At 46.2% G+C, this 20,056-nt stretch overlaps 1 protein-coding gene across 1 annotated transcript in view; it reads right to left on the bottom strand.

Annotated features, from left to right (window-relative positions):
- Nucleotides 1-20,056, bottom strand: part of LOC143942698 (NACHT, LRR and PYD domains-containing protein 3-like) — a 65,033-nt gene that overhangs the window by 3,538 nt on the left and 41,439 nt on the right. Inside the window, exons 9-10 of the mRNA XM_077464076.1 lie at nt 10,468-10,632; nt 6,750-6,914 (exon numbers count right to left, since the gene is read on the bottom strand). Of these exons, the coding sequence (XP_077320202.1) occupies nt 6,750-6,914; nt 10,468-10,632 (330 nt within the window). The remainder of the gene's footprint in view (nt 1-6,749; nt 6,915-10,467; nt 10,633-20,056) is intronic.

Raw genomic sequence — 20,056 nt, 5'->3', positions numbered from 1 at the left:
TTAAGCGTCACCTATTGAGATTTTTAGGTACCGTAGTTTGTCGTCACTCCACGAGTGCGTGCAATTATAAAGTGTGACATGTTTGGTATCTATTTACTTGGTGTAACATTATCTTTCACATTATGCAAAAAAATTGGGCTAATTTTACTGTTTCATTTTTTTTTAATTCATGAAAGTGTCCCTTTTCCCAAAAAGTTGCGTTTAAAACACCACTGCGCAAATACCGTGTGACATAAAATATTGCAACAATCGCCGTTTTATTCTCTAGAGTCTCTGCTAAATATATATATATATATAATGTTTGGGGGTTCCAAGTAATTTTCTAGCAAAAAATATGGATTTTAACTTGAAAAAAAACGAAAGGACAAAAATAGGCTTAGTCATGAAAGGGTTAAACACTTCTCCCCTCCCTATGGAAAACAGGGCGGGTTAAACTGTCCAATGACAAAAGACACACAGGTCAGGTGTGTTTAACTTCTCATCAGTAAACAGTTTTAGCAGGGGGGCTGCTGGAGTAATCCTCCCTCCATAGAGAGAAACATCCCATAATATTAAAGGCAGACAGACACAATAGAACATTGGAATACAGCCACACCCCAAACGAACATTATACACACATTATATATACATATATACAGCATTGCATCTGACTAGCACAGATTATAGTGGAGTTCACATTCACCCTGTGCCCCTTAAAATCTAGGGCACATAATCGATCGGCAAGAGGCTCGCATTCAGTCCTCTCCAAAAACCTGTGTCCTGACTAGGTCTGTCACACATCTCCCCTTTCGGCAGGAGACTAACACAGGTTGACTCTGAAGTTAGTCAGTACTAGTTCCAGTCCCCCAATGCCGGTATCCACACAGTACCCCAGTACCCAGTCAACCTCTTCCTCTCTCAGACAGAGAACACGCCCGCTGCTGGGGAGAGGCCTGGACTGGCCCTTCTCCCTGGAGTCCTTTCACCCGCTGGAGAGAAAACAGGGTGACTGGGCTCACTCCGTAATGCTGTTGGGGATCTTGGCTGACCGCCCAGCATCCCTGGGGTATACAAGTGCGGACTGAAGTCCCATCCACTTTTGGTAGGTGAAAATCCCCCAGTTCTTGCAAATCATCCTCCTGTCTCATCCCCCTGTCTCAGTGCCCCACCATGTTCTGGGGTTGTGTCAGTGGAGACCAAAGTTCCGTCCCCCGATATGAGCTCAAGCTGCAGTTGTGTGTAGGGGCCAGCAGCATTCTGCCCTGTTAGCACTTCAGCTGAGGACCCCACATCATCCACTCCGGCTAACTGTTGGGGAGTGACCGTTACCTTCTCACCATGGGCCCCTAGAACTACTGCAGGTGTGGGGCAGAGGTCTTGGGCCCTCTGTCAGGTGGCCAGCACTTCAGCTGGAGGAGTCTCTTGTAACTCTACAGTTGCTGGTGCTGGGCCGAGGTTGGTAGCACTCTGCCCTGTTGCCAGCACTTCTGCTGGGGACTCCACATCCTCCGCTCTGGTTAACCATTGTGGCAGGAGGCTGGCTTCCTCCATTACCAAATAGTGTAGCTACCATTGGGGAAGTGAGCCGGCTGCTTCCTTTTCCGCTCCCTCATCTGGCTGCTGGGATGACATTTCTCTATCACTGTCTTCCAGGTGCACAGATCTTTGCTGGGGAGGAAAGACTGCTTCCCCCACCCTGGCCAACTGTTGGGAAGGGACGACGAACACCTCCTCTCCCTTCTCCCCCTGTATCCTGATCTGCTGCTGGGAAGTGACCACCACCTTCTCACCCTGACCCTCCAAAACTGCCACAGACGTGGGGCAGAGGACTTGGACCCTCTGTCCGGTGACCAGCGCTTCAGCTGGGGAAGTTCCTTGTAACTCCACAGATACTGCTGTTGGTGCTGGTCAGAGCACAGTGAAGTTTGGCCCTAATACCAGCTCTTCTGCTGGGGGCTCATCAGGCTCTTCTTCCTCAGTAGGAAAGGCTATCAAATCCCCTGTCTCTGCAACTGGTGTCTGGGGATAGAGGTTCACCATCTCCTGTCCGTGGAACCCGGAAGATGCTATCAGTGCTGGGCAGAGGTTAGCAGAGCTCTGCCCTGTTGTCAGCACTTCAGCTTTGGAGGTAACAATCTCCACATTTTTCACTGCCGATTCTCTGGCATGCTGCTGGTCAGGCACATTCCTCCATCCAACCTCGTCTTGTGCAGAAACAGGTTAGTCAAGGTCAGTCAGCACTTTCTGCATCTGCCATAAGACCTCCGCTTCCATAGCTGCGGGGGCAGGTGGACAAAGCACACTGTTACTATGCCACCTTGCCAATTCTTCAGCCAGGATTTCAGAGCTTTCTGCTGGTATTTTCTGATAGTCCCAGGAAAAGGGAGCCCCACCCTGCTGCTTAGCAGAGTCTAGCAGCTGTCTGTAGGCGATCTCCAGCTCCCATTCCTGAATGGCCAGAAACTCCAAATCTTCCTGTACCCAGTGCACTTCCGAGACGTTCAGTCTTTGCTCTCTGTGCTCCATTATTTTTTCCAAATGCCTCTACAGATCACTCCCAAAGTCAGGGTCCCTGGACAGCCTCCAATTCAACAATCCCAGGCCATCATAGTCAAAGCCTTCCGTGGGGCTGTCATCCACTGTCCATGGGCACACTTGGGCTACATACCACCGGAGGACTCTGTAGCTCTCGTCCAACTGCACCTCTGTCCGGATCAGCCTGCTTAACTCAGCTGTCCACTCCTGGTTTGGTTGTTCCCCCAATAACAGTATTCGCACTTCATACTGCCAACCAGTACCTTACATGGATGGAGGGGAGAACTTTTCCCTGGTGTTGCTGCTCATGGGCTAGCGCTTCCTTCCAGAGTTGTAGGCGGACAGAATCATAGCATCACAGCAGGACCTGCACTGATACCGGTCCTCTGTGCTGTATCCACATCTCTCACAACCTCCTTTGGCATTCCTCTTCCATGATGACGTATCTGTACCTCTCCTCTCCTGCTATCTAGGCCTTGGATCCAGGTGATGGATTGGATGTGTTCACGGCAAGGAAGCACGATCCCATTGCTGCCACCAATGTGACGGATCCCTGTACTCCAGATGTCTGCCATAAATGCTTCCTCTTTCCGGTACCACATAATCCAAGTCCCCTTAGCTCACCCAGTCACCAGACAACACCAGTGTAGGGTAAAAACCAACAGACTCCTTTATTCAAGCACATGTTATACAGATTCCACTTCAAAACACTCCCCCCCACCCTATGAAAAACAGGGCGGGTTAAACTGTCCAATGACAATGGACACACAGGTCAGGTGTGTTTAACTTCTCATCAGTAAACAGTCTTAGCAGAGGGGCTGCTGGAGGAATCCCCCCTCCCTCCATAGAGATAAACATCCCATAATATCTAAGGCAGACAGATACAATAGAACATTGGAATACAGCCACACCCCAAACAAAAATTATACAAACATTATATATACATATATACAGCATTGCATCTGACTAGCACAGATTATAATGGGGTTCTCATTCACCCTGTGCCCCTTAAAATCCAGGGTCCATAATCGATCGGCAAGAGGCTAGCATTCAGTCCTCTCCAAAAGCCTGTTTCCTGGCTAGGTCTGTCACAGCCACATGTCCTCAACATGGAAGGTTGCCTTGCTCATTTTGATGAGGACAATGGCCTCATCCCCATGACCCTGTTATCAGTTATATAAGGCAAGGGGCAGGGGTAGTGGTGACATTATTGCCCGAATTAGCCATGGACATATTTGGTCAATATCATTGCCTAAATATGGACAATGGTTATATTTGGGCAGTGATGTCACTGCTATCCCTGCATCTTTGCTTAAAAGGGGTGGAGATTCCTCATGATGTCAATTGTTCCTGTTCCTAGGGACACAGCCGTGGCTTCCATAGGAACCAACAATAGTGGGAACTTGTCATATAAAGCAGCAGTAGAAATAAGGCTTCTATATATTATTAAAAAAAAACTACTATAAAAATCCAGCGCTTTTATCCTTACATCAACAAAAAATTGATTTAAGCAATCTAAAAAATCTAATAATTGAAAGCCAAAAGTAGTTCAGCAAACATACCAAGTCTAAATACCAGACTTTCAAAATGCATAATACTAAACACCAGTGCGCTACTTATAAAAAGTGTATGCTAAAACAGTTGCTAATAATATTTCAGTCCACAAAAAATCAATTAATATACAAAACTCTCATACACCTTAAATATATACATCTCAATGTGCAAATAGGCTGAATTGATAGTGACAGTCCTAGAGTAAATGAATCATAAGCAGAGGATCCAATGAATCAGTGAGTCCCCAGTGATAAAACAGTGCTGAACTTCCAGCAAACACAATGTGAAGAAATGTGCTCAGAAGGCTGCCATCCCTATATAGATTCATGCCTCTTACCAGATAGATAGCATATCCAATTATAGAGATCTAACTCGCCATGATAAACATCCATAAACAAATGATCAGATCCCACAGCGATGTTATCCAGATAATTGGCTGTTACACCTTAGGAGGCTCATTTAAAACTTGTAGCTACTCTCATATGTAGATAGACAAAGGAGGAGGCTTCATGGTATAGTACATAAAATTGTGCATTTATTAGAAATACAGATTGCACTTTTACAGACATTTGCACATTTAGCAGATAAAACACCAGATAAAACACCAGAAGTTTGGGTACAGATACAAACACGATTGTGGACCTCACCCGCCGGCTCATGAGTGATGACGTCACAGATGTGGCTCTATCCGACGTGTTTCTCCATAATAGGCGTCAACTGGGAAAGGAGCCTCTTAAGGTGTAAGGTGTAACAGCCAATCATCCAGATAACATCGCTTTGATCTAAAGATTTTGCCTTACATGCTAAAACTGTGTGGATGTTTATCATGGTGAGTTAGATCTCTACAATTTGCTGAAAGGTAAACCTCCGCCCCAGTCGCAAGTCTTTTGCAGGTTTCCTTCTAAGATTGCCCTGTATTTGGCTCCATCCATCCATCTTCCCATCAACTCTGACCGGCTTCCCTGTCCCTGCTGCAGAAAAGCATCCCCACAACATGATGCTGCCACCACCATGTTTCGGAAAACTAACACTGCACATCACCCTAAACACACCCGGGGTGATGTGCAGTGTTAGATTTCCGCCACACATAGTGTTTTGCTTTTAGGCCAAAAAGTAAAATTTTGGTCTCATCTGACCAGAGCACCTTCTTCCACACATTTGCTGTGTCCCCCACATGGCTTCTCGCAAACTGCAAACCGGACTTCTTTTGGCTTCTTCTGGCTTTTTTCAACAATGGCTTTCTTCTTGCCACTCTTCCATAAAGGCCAGATTTGTGGAGCGCACGACCCCAAGAATAGCCATCCTCGGGACAGATTCTCCCACCTGAGCTGTGGATCTCTGCAGCTCCTCCTGAGTTACAATGGGCCCCTTGGCTGCTTCTCTGATGAATGCTCTCCTTGCCCGGCCTGTCAGTTTAGGTGGAAAGCCATGTCTTGGTAGGTTTGCAGTTGTACACTTTCCCATTTCAGATGATGGATTGAACAGGGCTCTGTGAAATGGTCAAAGCTTGGGATATTTTTTTTATAACCTAACCCTGCTTTAAACTTCTCCATAACTTTATTCCTGACCTGTCTGGTGTGTTCCTTGGCCTTCATGATGCTGTTTGTTCACTAAGGTTCTCTAACAAACCTCTAAGGACTTCACAGAATAGCTGTATTTATACTGAGATTAAATGAGAAGCAGTGGCGGCTGGTGACGTTTTAAGATGATGGGGTGCCAGACCACACCCTTGCTTTTTGTCCCCTTCCACTTCTCAGAAGCCCCACTCGTTATAGACTCTACCCACTCTGTACACAATGTACAGTATAACTCAATTGTCAGTCCTAATTCTCAAAAAATTCTGCTGGCTCATTCATCCATGAAATCTCAAAAGTAAAGAAATACATTAGCTGTGAGGTCTGCACACTAACCCAGCACAGACAGACTGGTATTATGTGGGTTTTCATGTCCCATCCTAACTCCTTATTTTATAGTAGGAATGTTGGTAATCCTACACTAACCCCTGACACATTGTGATTGTTAAATTTTCTAGAATACACATATTGCTATTGTAGTGTAGGATTTGGGCCTGCTGTCCCTCCAATCCTCCTTGTTTCCTTCCTTCTCTCTCCTTCCCTCCCTATTTCTTTCTTTCTCTCTCTCTCACCCTCCATCCCTCATTCATCTCAGACTCTAACCACACCCCTTTGAGCCACACCCCTCTAAGCCAGGCCTGCTATTTAGTTTAAACTACGCCCATTTTTCGCCGCATTGCACTTTTTTCGCCCTCCGATACACCATGCCTACAAACGAATGCCCTGTCCCCTAATTATAATAAGACTCCACCTACAGGCAAAAAAGTGTCCCTATACATTTTTGGACAATGATGGAAACTATGAATTACATTTCCCTGGTCCCCAAGCAGAGAAGGGACTTTTTTGTCTTTTTCGGGGTGTGGGTGGATAAAGTCAGTAGTGCTGCTCCACTGCACCCAGGAGGTGTTGAGGGGACCCCATCAGGAATACTGTACAGGGCCCCTTGATTTCTAACAGTACCCCTTACCTGGTTCTTATTATCAACATAGTCAGGCAGCAGAGTTAGGCTTGTATAAACTTTCAGCAGTAAACTTTAAACTGCTAAAAGGCATCACAGGAGAATCAATAGCAGCAAAGCATTTAGAGAGGGATCCTTGTTATACTCACTGTAATTCCTCTATCTGGCTTGTTTTCAGAGCTTCCATCAGATCCCTGAAATGAGGACCCTCCAGATAGTTCCCAGACAGGTACAGTGTCCTCAGTGTTTGGTTATTTCTTATTCCAGATGCCAGGTGAGGGCAGGAACTGTCTGTTAGGCCATTATTCTTTAAACTGTAGAATAAAAAAAGAATGTTAGCAGGAAAAAAAAGATCTCATACATTAATATTAATTTAACTTACTTTTAAATGGAATATCAGAGTGTAAGAATGTGTTTTTTCATAAACTTACGGAAACCCATTTTATTGGATGTGGTAAAATTGAAAAATCCTTCCTTTCTTTTATAAAAAAAATGAGTTTAATAAAAAAAAATAGCATAAGATTACAAGATATATAATATACTGTATTTATCGGTGTATAACACACAATTTTTTCCCCTTAAAATCAGGGGAAAATTGTGGGTGCGTGTTCTACGCCAATCCCTGGCTGATTGTCAGCTTCTCCGCGGCTTTTCTGCCTTTCTCGGCGGCTTTCGGCAATTTTCGCCCGCACTTGGCTTTCGGCCACTCTCTGCGGCTTTTGGAAAGCTGAAAGCTGGCGAGAACAGCCGAGTGTGGCCGAAAGCCACCGAGGGCGGCCAAAAATAGCCAAAAATAGCTGAAAGCCACCGAGAACAGCCGAGAGCTACCGAGCGCCACCGAGATACACAGGACATGCGCTCTGTATCTCAGCAGTGCCATTTTTACCCAGAGAGTCTGATATTTGTTCAATTAGTTTAAAGGCCACAGTGTCTCTAATAGCCACCAAAACTCCCTTAGTCTTTGTTTCCGCATTCGCGGAAAAAATACAAAAGGAAACCGTCTGTGCGTGCATTTGGGTGGTGCCTGCTTACAAAAATGAGTTTCTTGTGCACACACAATGTCACTGTTGTACAAGGATGCCTCCCTCCATAGGGATTTACGCTTCACAGGGTGGTTCAGACCCTTTGTATTAATTGATAGGATGTTAAGTGGCATATTTAAGTGTGAAATATTTCAAGCTCAGCCCGCGGAGCCTCACAATCATGACATTAATACTCACAGAATAAGGCACCCCGATAAGTAAAGGCAGTGTCGATGCGACAAACAAGTCCTTCATGCACTCAAGAGGAAGGTTTCTCCACGGGGCGAAAAGATTCGAGAGTCGGGTCTGAACCTCATCAGCCAAGCACCACAGGTAGAAAAGAGAAAAATAGGAGAAAAGGTGAAAAGGGAAAAAACAAAAGGGAGAGCATAAAGTCAGCAAGTGCCCCAGGATGGTGCGGGACGTCTCCAATCTACTTCCGTCCATCCTTGGGGGAGGTGATTAACCTCTAAAGCAGCACTAAGCCGAACCTGTATCGGGGGGATAAGTTCGGTCCTGGTATGAAATCAGTCCTGTTCAGGGACTAAAAGTAGAGAAGCTATTTGGCCCTCTTCAGTTGTGTGAAGTAGCATTTTTGGCGGTGACTCGCCTCCATTCCTGTGGTAAGCCATGCGGAGTGCTAGTAGTTGAGGCATTCTCTTCTTCTTCCGGCAGTATGCCCCACTCTCTAAGTAGGTCGATCCCCTTTTCCAAAGACGTTATGGTAAAGGATTGATTATCTTTGGTAATAGAGAGCTTAGTGAGGTAGCCCCATCAATACATGATCTTGTGGTTGCTTAGGATCTTAGTCACAGTGTTAAGGCTTTTCCTCTTATGCAGAGTGTATTGCGACAAGTCGCTGAAGAATTGTAGTCGATGATATTGTGGTGGGAGAGATTCCTGTTTCCTCATAATTAGCATCAGCTGCTCCTTTACATGAAAAAAGTGTAATCTCAGGAGAACATCCCTAGGCACTTGTTCCGACAGGTGAGTCGGTTTTGGCAGGTGGTGGATTCTGTCAATGGTGACATCCAAGTCACTGAGGTCAGGGAGTAATGCCTTGAACATATTGGCGGCGTAGAGGGTGAGATCCGATTGTTGTACAGATTCAGGAATACCTCTAAGGCTGGTTTTGTGTAGGGAATGTCTCGATTGGCTCAGGCAAGTCTCTGGTGTCCTCACCTGAGTCTGAGGCCTGGCTCGCCGTCGGACTTAATCCACCCTCATCCAGCCTGGATTTAGCTTTAACAGGGCTGCGGGAGGATGGGGTTGAGGGGGAGGCGGATTTCTCCTCATCTAAGTCTTTATTTATGAGAAATTTACCTTTTTTCATCGGCTTGTGCTTAGATGCCGTCCTCCGCGGCGTGTAGGCCTCGGCGCCATCTTGGTCCACCTCTCTCCCGCTGAGCGGATAAAAATCAGTTAAGCGTTGTGGCTTGCGATGCGGGTGGCGTCTCCCCGACATGGCGAACAGTGCTGTGACATGTCCCGCTGCCGTAGCAAGGCAGAGGGCCACTGAGCTGAGTCGCTATTAGCCGCTGTAGTCCCTGTTCACTCGGAGCTCCGGGCTCACATGTCCATACAGCTCCGCAGTCAGGCCACGCCCCCGGCAGTGCCATTTTTAAATGGCAAGGCTGCAAATGACTGACAAGGCTGCAATGCAAGGCTGCAAATGACTGACAAGGCTACAATGGAAGGCTACAAATGACTGACAAGGCTGCAATGCAAGGCTGCAAATGACTGACAAGTCTGCAATGCAAGTCTGCAAATGACACTGACAAGGCTGCATTAATGAGCATTTAAATGTAAGTTTTTTTCACCTCATGCAAAGAACTCTCTGAGGATCTGAAAAAAAAAGAATTGTTGCTCTACATAAAGATGGCCTAGGCTATAAAAAGAGTGCCAAGACCCTAAAACTGAGCTACAGCATGGTGGCCAAGACCATACAGCGGTTTAACAGGACAGGTTCCACTCACAACAGGCCTCGCCATGATCGTCCAAAGAAGTTCAGTGCACATGCTCAGCGTCATATCCAGAGGTTGTCTTTGGGATATAGATTTATGAGTGCTGCCAGCATTGCTACAGAGGTTGAAGGGGTGGGGGGTCAGCCTTTCAGTGCTCAGACCATATGCCACATACTGCATCGAATTGGTCTGCATGGCTGCCATCCCAGGGGCCGCAGGGCAGTATTTCAACATGATAATGACCCCAAACACACCTCCCAGGCGACCTGAGGGTAACGCCGGTGGACTGGCCAAGCATGTCTCCAGACTTAAACCCTATTGAGCATCTGTGGGGCATCCTCAAACGGAAGGTAGAGGAGTGCAAGTTCTTCAACATCCACCAGCACTCTGATGTCATCATAGAGGAGTGGAAGCGGAATCCAGTGGCAACCTGTGAAACTCTGGTGAACTCCATGCCCATGAGGGTTATGCCAGTGCTGAAAAATAATGGTGGCCACACAAAATATTGACACTTTGGGCCCAATTTAGACATTTTCACTTAGGGGTGTACTCACTTTTGTTGCCAGCAGTTTAGACATTAATGGCTGTGTGTTGAGTTATTTTGAGGGGACAGAAAATTTACACTGTTATACAAGCTGTACTCCCACTACTTTACATTGTAGCAAAGTGTCATTTCTTCAGTTTTGTCACATGAAAACATAGAATAAAATATTTACAAAAATGTGAGGGGTGTATTTACTCTTATGAGATACTGTACTTTCCATGTTGCTGTGTGTTCTGTTTGTTGGTGTTGCATGGGTTTTGTTTTATTATTTAAAAAAAATTATAGTCACCCTGTTGTTGCTGGATACCTGCACTTGGTATCCCTTACATATACTCACTCTAATTTCTCTATCTGGCTTGTTGTCAGAGCTGCCATCAGATCCCTGAAATGAGGACCCTCCAGATTGTTCTCAGACAGGTTCAGTTTCCTCAGTGTCTGGTTATTTCTTATTCCAGATGCCAGGTGGGGGCAGGAACTTTCTCTCAGATGATTTCTCTCCAATCTGTAGAAGAGAAGAATGGTACCAGAAGAAAATTAATTTCTCCCCCAGGAATGAATGTAACTATTCTCTAGATCACATGAGACAAACACAAGGCCTGCAGCTGAATCCGTCCCTGCAGGTCATTTCATGTGGTCCTTGGACCTTTCCTGCAGCTGTATGAAAAATATACTATATTTCCAAAAAGTATTGGGACGCCTGCGTTCCGCATTGACAACGTCATTTATGACGGAACGCGTCTGGGAAGGCACGCAGTGACGCCATCACGTTGTAGAAGGGGAGGACGGGCTCCCGAATGAATGCCGGCCGGCTTTGTATGTTCTACTCTGCACGTTGTATCTGAATCGATGCTTATGTAAGTGCACTATTTTTTTGCTCTAATAAAATTTCCAAACGGTGTTACACTATGCTGGTTTCCCTTTCTTCCCTGGAGCCATTGATAGTATTTTTTGGGATCGTGGAATGAGATGTTTATATGTGAACGCTGCCTTTCACTACGGTCAGCTGATCCACTATAAGGAGGAGTAGATTGAGGAGACTGAGGATTTACTTACAACGCTTTAATCAAGCTTCCATCTGGTAAGCGCACTCACTTTATGGTGACGGGCACTTGTGCACATCTCGTGTATGTGTAATCACTGTGGTGTCTTCATAAAGGATTGTGACTTTGGATTGTTTATGGACTTTTTTTATGAACTCTCTAATTAAGAAATCATATTAATTGTCATTTTTTATTTTTAATTTTGAATGTATCAACCATTTATAATCTTTAATATTTTTTTACTCTGGGTAGTTAGGTATAAATTATTTCCCTGTTGGCGCAGCTTTTTGTATTTCCTTATTGTTGTTAGGTGTGTGTATCTCACTTACTGCTGCTGCCTTTTTTATAGATTATTGCACTCTTTAGTTGTTTCACTCAAGCGCAGTTTATTTTTCCTTTATCTATTTACATACACTGACCTACCTACACTGACCTGCCTGACCCACATACACTGTCTGACCTACCTTAGCCACGGTGTGCGGTGTCACAGCAGCCAGGCAGTCAATCCTCAGAGGAGGAGGAGAAGAAGAGGAGAGCGGCCCACCCGATCGCCGAGCAGGGATGTGGCATGGTGGCCGCTTTGTAACTCCCGCTTTCTGGAGCCTGCAGCACCTATGATGGACGTCACACATCCCGCAGTCCCGGCATTGGACCAGTGGCATGTACATCATAGGCATTGCAGGCTCCAGAAGGCGGGACCTGCTATGGCACTCGGCCACACTCGGCGGCGCTCGGGATCAGATTGCTCCCGGTGCTCACCGTGGTGCTCGGGGCTAACACTGGAGAGCCTGCAGAGCTGACACTTAGGGGGTCACATTCAGGGCTTCTGCCCCCCCAGCCACCCCTCCCAATGCCCCTGATCCTTACCACTCTTACAGTAAAGAACCCTCTACATAATTTCTACCCATCTACGTCATTTAACCACTTCAATACAGGGCATTTATACACCTTCCTTACCAGACCAATTTTTAACTTCCAGCGCTCTCACACTTTGAATGCCAGTTACTCAGTCATGCAACACTGTACCCAAACAAAATTGTTATCATTTTTTTCATACAAATAGAGCTTTCTTTTAGTGGTATTTAATCACCACTGGGTTTTTTATTTTTTGCGACATAAGTGAAAAAAGAGCGAAAATGTAAAAAAAAAAAACTTTTTTTTAGTTTCTATGATAAAATTTTGCAAATAAGTAATTTTTGTTCATAAATTTGGGCCAAAATGTATACTGCTACATCTATTTGGAAAAATAAACCAAATTAGTGGATATTATTTAGCCTCTTTGAAAGTTATAGAGTCTACAAGCTATGGTGCAAATCATTGAAAATTGATCACAACTGATCACACCTGATCACACCTGATGAACTGACAGCCTATCTTATTTCTTGAGGCTCTGAAATGTCAGGAAAGTACAAATACCCCCCAAATGACCCCTTTTTGAAAAGAAGACAGTTCAATGTATTTAGTAAGAGGCATGGTGAGTTTTTTGAAGTTTTAATTTTTCCCACAATTCTTGGGAAAAAGAAGAATGTTTTTTTTGTTTTTGTTTTTTACAAAATTGTCATAATAACAAGTTATTTCTAATACATGACATATGCATACTTCCAATTACACCCCAAAATACATTCTGCAACTCTTCCCGAGTATGGCGATATGGCAATATGTGTGGGACTTTTACACAGGCTGGCCACACAGAGAGGTCCAACATGCAGGGAGCATCGTAAGGGGTTCTAGGAGCATAAATGACACCTCTAATTTTCTAAGGACCTATCACACTTTTGAAGGTCCTAGAACACCAGGACAATGGAATTACCCACAAAATGACCCCATTTTGGAAAGCAAACACCCCAATGTGTATTCTATGAGGCATGGGCTGCAAATAGGTGCTCGGGTACTCTGACGGGCTGGTGACAGGTACTTTGTTACTCCGACGGGCTGGTGACAGGTACTCCGTTACTCCGACAGGCTGGTGACAGGTACTCGGGTACTCCGACGGGCTCGTGACAGGTATTCAGGTACTCCGACGGGTTGGTGACAGGTACTTGGGTACTCCGATGGGCTGGTGACAGGCATTCGGGTACTTAGATGAACTGTGACAGGTACTCGGGTACTCAGATGAACTGTGACAGGTACTCAGGTACTCAGATGGGCTGTGCCAGGTACTCAGGTACTCAGATGGACTGTGACAGGTACTCAGGTACTCAGATGGGCTGTGACAGGTACTCAGGTACTTGGGTACTCAGATGGGTTGTGACAGGTACTCAGGTACTCAGATGGGCTGTTACAGGTACTCAGGTACTCAGATGGGCTGTGACAGGTACTCAGGTACTCAGATGAGCTGGGACAGGTACTCAGGTACTAAGATGGGCTGGGACAGGTACTCAGGTACTTGAGTACTCAGATGGGCTGGGACAGGTACTCGGGTACTCAGATGGGCTGACAGGTGCTCAGGTACTCGGGTACTCAGATGGGCTGACAGGTGCTCAGGCACTCGGGTACTCAGATGGGCTGACAGGTACTCAGGTACTCGGATACTCAGATGGACTGTGACAGGTACTCAGGTACTCAGATGGGCTGTGACAGGTACTCAGATACTCGGGTACTTAGATGGGCTGACAGGTACTCAGGTACTCAGATTGGCTGACAGGTACTGAGGTACTCGGGTACTCAGATGGGCTGGGACAGGTACTCGGGTACTCAGATGGGCTGGGACAGGTACTCAGGTACTTGGTTACTCAGATGGGCTGACATGTACTCAGGTACTCGGGTACTCAGATGGGCTGACAGGTACTCAGGTACTCGGTTACTCAGATGGGATGACAGGTACTCGGGTACTCAGATGGGCTGACGGGTACTCGGGTACTCAGATGGGCTGTGATGGGTGATGACAGGTACTTTGATGGGTGATGACAGGTATTTTGATGGGTGATGATAGGTACTTTGATGGGTGGTGACAGGTCCTCTTTATTGGGGGGGTAATCAGTGTGTGTTGGTGTATACACTAGGCGGTAGCGAGATGTTACCGCAATCTCCTCCTCACACATGATCGGTGTGTGAGGAGGAGAACCCGGTAACATCTCGTTACCGCGGTTTGTTTACATTCTGTGACCGGCTGTGATTGGACACAGCCGGTCACGTGGTAAAGAGCCAATTTCATTGGCTCTTTACTGCGATCGGGGTTGGGCTGTGTCAGGTTGACAAGCCGCATCCCCGTTTGGCGCCCTGCACGCGCCCAAGGCGCGTGCACGAGCGCTGCAATGGCACAGTACATGTGACCAGCTGTGATTGGACACGGCCGGTCACGTGTATCGGGGGGTGGATGGGGATGAAAATCCCACAGATCGGGGATGGGCTGTGTCTGAGGGACGCACCTCATACACGACCGCCACGCTGCGGGCCCCCGGGGGAGTGGCGGAATACCGAGGCCGTCATATGACGTCCACCCAGGATGGGAGATCCCATCTGTGGGCGTCATTTGAATATGGCCCGGTATTGAAGTGGTTAAGATTAAACGTCTTTTATTCTAATTTTAATGAGTAGCCATGAGTCTTGTTAAACTTCCTTCCATGAAAAAGTTTTATCCCTATTGTGGGGTCACCAGTACGGTATTTGTAAATTTAAATCATATCCCCTCCCAAGCGTCTCTTCTCCAGAGAGAATAAGTTCAGTGCTCGCAACCTTTCTTCATCCTTTGTCTTTCTGATGAGGACAGGGATAAAGCATGCTCCTCCCATTTGTAATCTTCCCCTGCTGTTAAAGCGGTTCTCCACCCTAAAGGGGAAGTTCCGCTAATCTGATCCCTCCGGTGCCACAATCGGCACCTTTCAGGGGGGAGGGGGTGCAGTTACCTGGATAATCCAGGTATCTGCACCCACTTCCGGGACAGACCGCCGCAGACCCCTGCAGATGCCCCGCCCCCCGTTGTGTTCTGGGAAACACACAGTTCCCAGGACACAGCGGGGACCAGAAGAGACGCGCAGCGCGATTCGCGCATGCGCAGTAGGGAACCGTGCCTGACAGAGGATGGCGGCGGGGGCAGCAGAGAGACAAGCGATCGCTCGTCATCTGCCGTCGACATCGCTGGACCCTGGGACAGGTAAGTGTCCATTTATTAAAAGTCAGCAGCTGCAATATTAGTAGCTGCTGGCTTTTAATATTTTTTTTTAGGTGCAGAAACACTTTAATAACAGACTGATTCAACCACACGTAATCCATCAATCCTACTTGACCCCAGTCAGATTACATGCAATGCATTGTATGCCTTTCTCAATCTGTATGAGATTTAATTGTCCTAATGCGGACTTTATCCATATTATCTGGATATGCCCTGTGATTTCCCATTACTGGCGGAAGGTTACAGATATTTTGTGCACAATGCTATATATGCAAATACCTTTAACCCCCCCCCCTCCGTGAGGCAATGGATACAGTCTGTAAATAAGATTCTTCCATATGAAAAATTATTGTTTGAGCACAGAGGTTGTCCAAAAAAATACAACGAAATTTGGGATATTTAGAGCTCTTCTACCTTGACTGTATAGAATAATATTAACCACTTGGCCACTTAACCACTAGAGATCCGCGCTATAGCCAAATGACGGCTACAGTGCAGACCTCCTTTGCCGGGACGACATCTATTGACGTCGTCCCATGCACGAGCGGCCTGCGCGCCCCCTGAGGGGCGCGCGCGGCATGCTCTGTGATCGGCGAGTCTATGAGACTCGCCCGATCACGGATCCGAGCAAGGGGTCGATCCCTTACCACGTGATCAGCTGCCAGCCAATGACAGCTGATCATGTGATACAACTGAGCCGGTAATCGGCTATTTTTCGGCTATTTTTCCGATCACCGATCACCCGCGGCCATGATCGGGACATCAGTCCCAATCACAGCCAGCTTACCAGTGCCCACCTGCCCCCTGCCAGTGCCACCTCACAAATAAATAAGTGCCCCCCGTCAGTGCCACCCAGCAGTGCCCATAGTGCCACCCAGCAGTGCCCACAGTGCCACCCAGCAGTGCCCACAGTGCCACCCAGCAGTGCCCACAGTGCCACCCATCAGTGCCCACAGTGCCACCCATCAGTGCCCACAATTTGCCTCAACAACGGTGCTGTACCCCAGTGCCACATATCCGTGCCCTTCAGTGTCATCTACCAGTGCCCATCAGTGCCGCCCATTAGTGCCCAGCAGTGCCACCTATCAGAGCCACCTATCAGTGCCACCTATCAGTGCCCATCAGTCCCATCTATCAGTGGTACCTATCAGTGCCCCTTAGTGCCACCCATCCGTGCCACCCATCCGTGCCATCTTATATGTGCCCATCTTTGCCCATCAGTGCCGCCTTATCTGTGCCCATCAGTACAGCCTTATCTGTGCCTATCGGTGCCACCTTATCTATGCCTATTAGTGCCGCCTTAACTATGCCTATCAGTGCCCACCAGTGCAGCCTATCAGTGCCCACCAGTGCAGCCTATCAGTGCCGCCTCATCAGCGCACTTCAATGAAGGAGAAAAATGACCTGTTTGTAAAATTTTATAACAAACTATTAAACATGATTTTTTATTTATTTTTTATTTTGCATCTCCAGCTGTAATTAAATACCACCAAAAGAAAGCTCTATTTGTGGGAAAAAAATGATAAAAATTTCATTTGGGTACAGTGTTGTATGGCCGCGCAATTGTCATTCAAAGTGCATCAGCACTGAAAGCTGAAAATTGGTCTGGGCAGGAGGGGGGTTTAAGTGCCCAGTAAGCAAGTGGTTAAACCCCCTTCCTAACCAGACCAAATTTCAGCTTTCAGTGCTCTCACATTTTGAATGACAATTACTCAGTCAGGCAACATGCCACCCATATGAATTTTTTGTCCTTATTTTCACACAAATAAAACTTTCTTTTGGTGGTATTTGATCACCACTGGGTTTTTAATTTTTTGCACTATAAATGAAAAAAACCCCAAATTTTGTAAAACAAAAGCATTTTCTTTGTTTTGGTTATATAAATTTGCAAATTACACCCCGAAACACATTCTACTACTCCTCCTTAGTATGGCGATACCACATATGTGAGACTTTTACACAGCCTGGCCCCATACAGAGGCCCAACATGCAGGGAGCACCATCAGGCGTTCTAGGGACATATACTTTTGGAATCCCTGGAGCACCAGAACAATGGAAACGTCAACAAAATAGCCCATTTTGGAAAGTAAACACTCCAACGTATATTCTATAAGGCATAGTCTTTTGAAAACGCATTTTTTTTACAGAAAGTTGTCCATTTATAAGATATTTCTAAAACATAGCATGTACATAGCCAAGAGGACTCCCCAAAATATATTCTGCTACTCCTCCTGAGTATGGCGATACCACATGTTGGAGACTTTTCCACAGCCTATACACATACAGAGGCCCAACATGAAGTGAGTACCATCAGGGACATATATTTTAAATCTAACTTGACTACCTATTACATTTTTGTGAGACACCGATGGGCACTGTAGTGGCAAAGATGCAGCATGGATGAGAACTGATGTGGCACGGATGTGGCAAGGATGAGCACTGATGTGGCACGGATGAGAACTGATGAGGCATGGATGAGCACAGATGAGTCATGGATGAGCACAGATGAGGCATGGGTGAGCACAGATGAGGCATGGATGAGCACAGATGAGGCATGGGTGAGCACAGATGAGGCATGGGTGAGCACAGATGAGGCATGGGTGAGCACAGATGAGGCATGGATGAGCACAGATGAGGCATGGGTGAGCACAGATGAGGCATGGGTGAGCACAGATGAGGCATGGATGAGGTGTGGAAGGGCATGGATGAGCACGGATGGAGTATGGATGAGCACAGATTTTAACCACTTCCCACATGGCCAATGCATATGTACGGCCAGGTGGGAGCCGTCTACTTCTGATAGGACGTTCAGGAACATCCTTCAGAAGTAGCGGGATCGCGCGCGCGCGTGCCCGCGCAGCGGCGCGATCCCAATGTGCTCGTGTCACCCGGACACGGCACATCTCAGATCGGCAGGAGGGCTCTGTGATTGGCCCTCCTGATCACATGACGGCCGTGTCCAATCACGGCCGTCATGTGATGTAAACAAACAGCCGGTTGCTAGGCAATCGGCTCTCCTCTCCTCACACGGAAGTCATCGCTGAGGATAGGAGAGCAGAACGCTGCAGCCGGCTGATGATCAGTGAGTATGAGCTGTTTTTTACAGCTTTTTACTCACTGATCATCAGTCTAGTGTAAACACACACACAACACAGTGTAAACACAATGTCCCCACACATGTCCCCAAAACACACATGTCCCCAAAACATACATGTCCCCAAATAATAAAAACACATGTCTCTAATAATAAAAACATGTCCCCCACATATGTCCCACTAAAATCACATGTCCCAATGATTATCTGCACACATATGTACGTGATCACCTGCACACATATGTACATGATCATTTGCGTACATATGTCCGTGATCACACAAACCAATTATTATACACTTAACGGATTTTTTTTTACCAAAAACATGTAGCAGAATAAATTTTGGCATAAATTTATGACAAAATTTGATTTTATTGGATTTCTTTTAAAATAGAAAAAAGAAAATATTGTTTTTTTTCCAAATTTCCGCTTTTTTGCGTTTATATCGCAAAAAATAAAAAACGGAGTCGTAAATAAATAACACCAAAATAAAGCTCTATTTGTGCGAACAAAATGATAACAATTTCAATTGGGTACAGTGTAGCATGACCGCGCAATTGTCACTGAAAGCGCTAGAACGATGAAAGCTGAAAATTGGGCTGGGAAGGAAGGGGGCGAAAGTGCCCTGTATTGTAGTGGTTAAACTGATGAGCCAGGAATGGATAGAGCACACATGGGCACATATAAGGCATGGATGGGCACATATGCAGCAATGGATGAGCCAAGGATAGATGAATGGATGTAGCATGGATGGGCACAGATCAGCACTGTGAGCACTCCAGAGACAGCCCACAGCGCTGCTGCACCCAGATCTCTCCTCTCACACTGTACCGATGGTGCAAGGAGAGGGGAGGAGCTGCACCGGACAAGCTCCGGTTCGTTGACAAGTGATCGCTCCTTCATTTGATGGCGCGATCACGTGGTAAAAGGCCACTGTCATTGGCTCTTTACCCCGTTCCGTAACCCGATGGTCATGGACATTACCGGTTGCACGCCCCAGGAGGCACACAGGAGTGCGATTCTGTGAGGACGTCCATGGATGCCCTCCCAGAATAAGTCGACCGTGTTGTAGCTGTCTTTTGGCTATGGCCCAGTCGGCATGTGGTTAAATAATGTAATACATTATTATGGTTCCATATCTGATATTGATTTAAATGTAATCACCACATGACTATATATGCATCTCCTGTCTTAAGAATATCACATGTGACCCAATTATTGTTTGTCCCAAGGGCCTAACACTAACCTCTGGGGGACGCCCAAAGTAATTTCCAAGCATGATGAACAATATTCACTCAATCTTATTGCTTGAACGCGATAGATGTGTGTCTTTTTTAAACCAGACTTACTATGTAACTATCATATATTACAGGAGTTTGAATGGGCTCCATGCCCATCTGTACCTGCCCTTCACAAACACTTAGTGACTTTACATGTATCTCCTCCGGGTATCCAGCCATTAACAATAGTATATATATATATATATATATATATATATATATATATATTTTTTTTTTTTTTTTTTAAATAAAAAGGCTAAATACCTTTTCTCACATCACAGCTGTGTGGTCAAGTGACCCCCCTGTGCTGGTTGGCCTCGATATATGGAGAGAAGCGGGAGGGGAAAAGATTCCCCTGTGATGTCAGCCAGCCAGCACAGGGGGATCTTGGCCAATCCAAC

Source organism: Lithobates pipiens, unplaced genomic scaffold, assembly GCF_037356315.1.
Source record: "Lithobates pipiens isolate NorthernLeopardFrog02 unplaced genomic scaffold, aLitPip1_a1.2 Scaffold_30, whole genome shotgun sequence".
In the NCBI taxonomy this organism is placed as follows: Eukaryota; Metazoa; Chordata; class Amphibia; order Anura; family Ranidae; genus Lithobates; species Lithobates pipiens.
The sequence above is the reverse complement of the archived record's forward strand: the minus strand, read 5'-3'. Positions and strand labels throughout refer to the sequence as shown.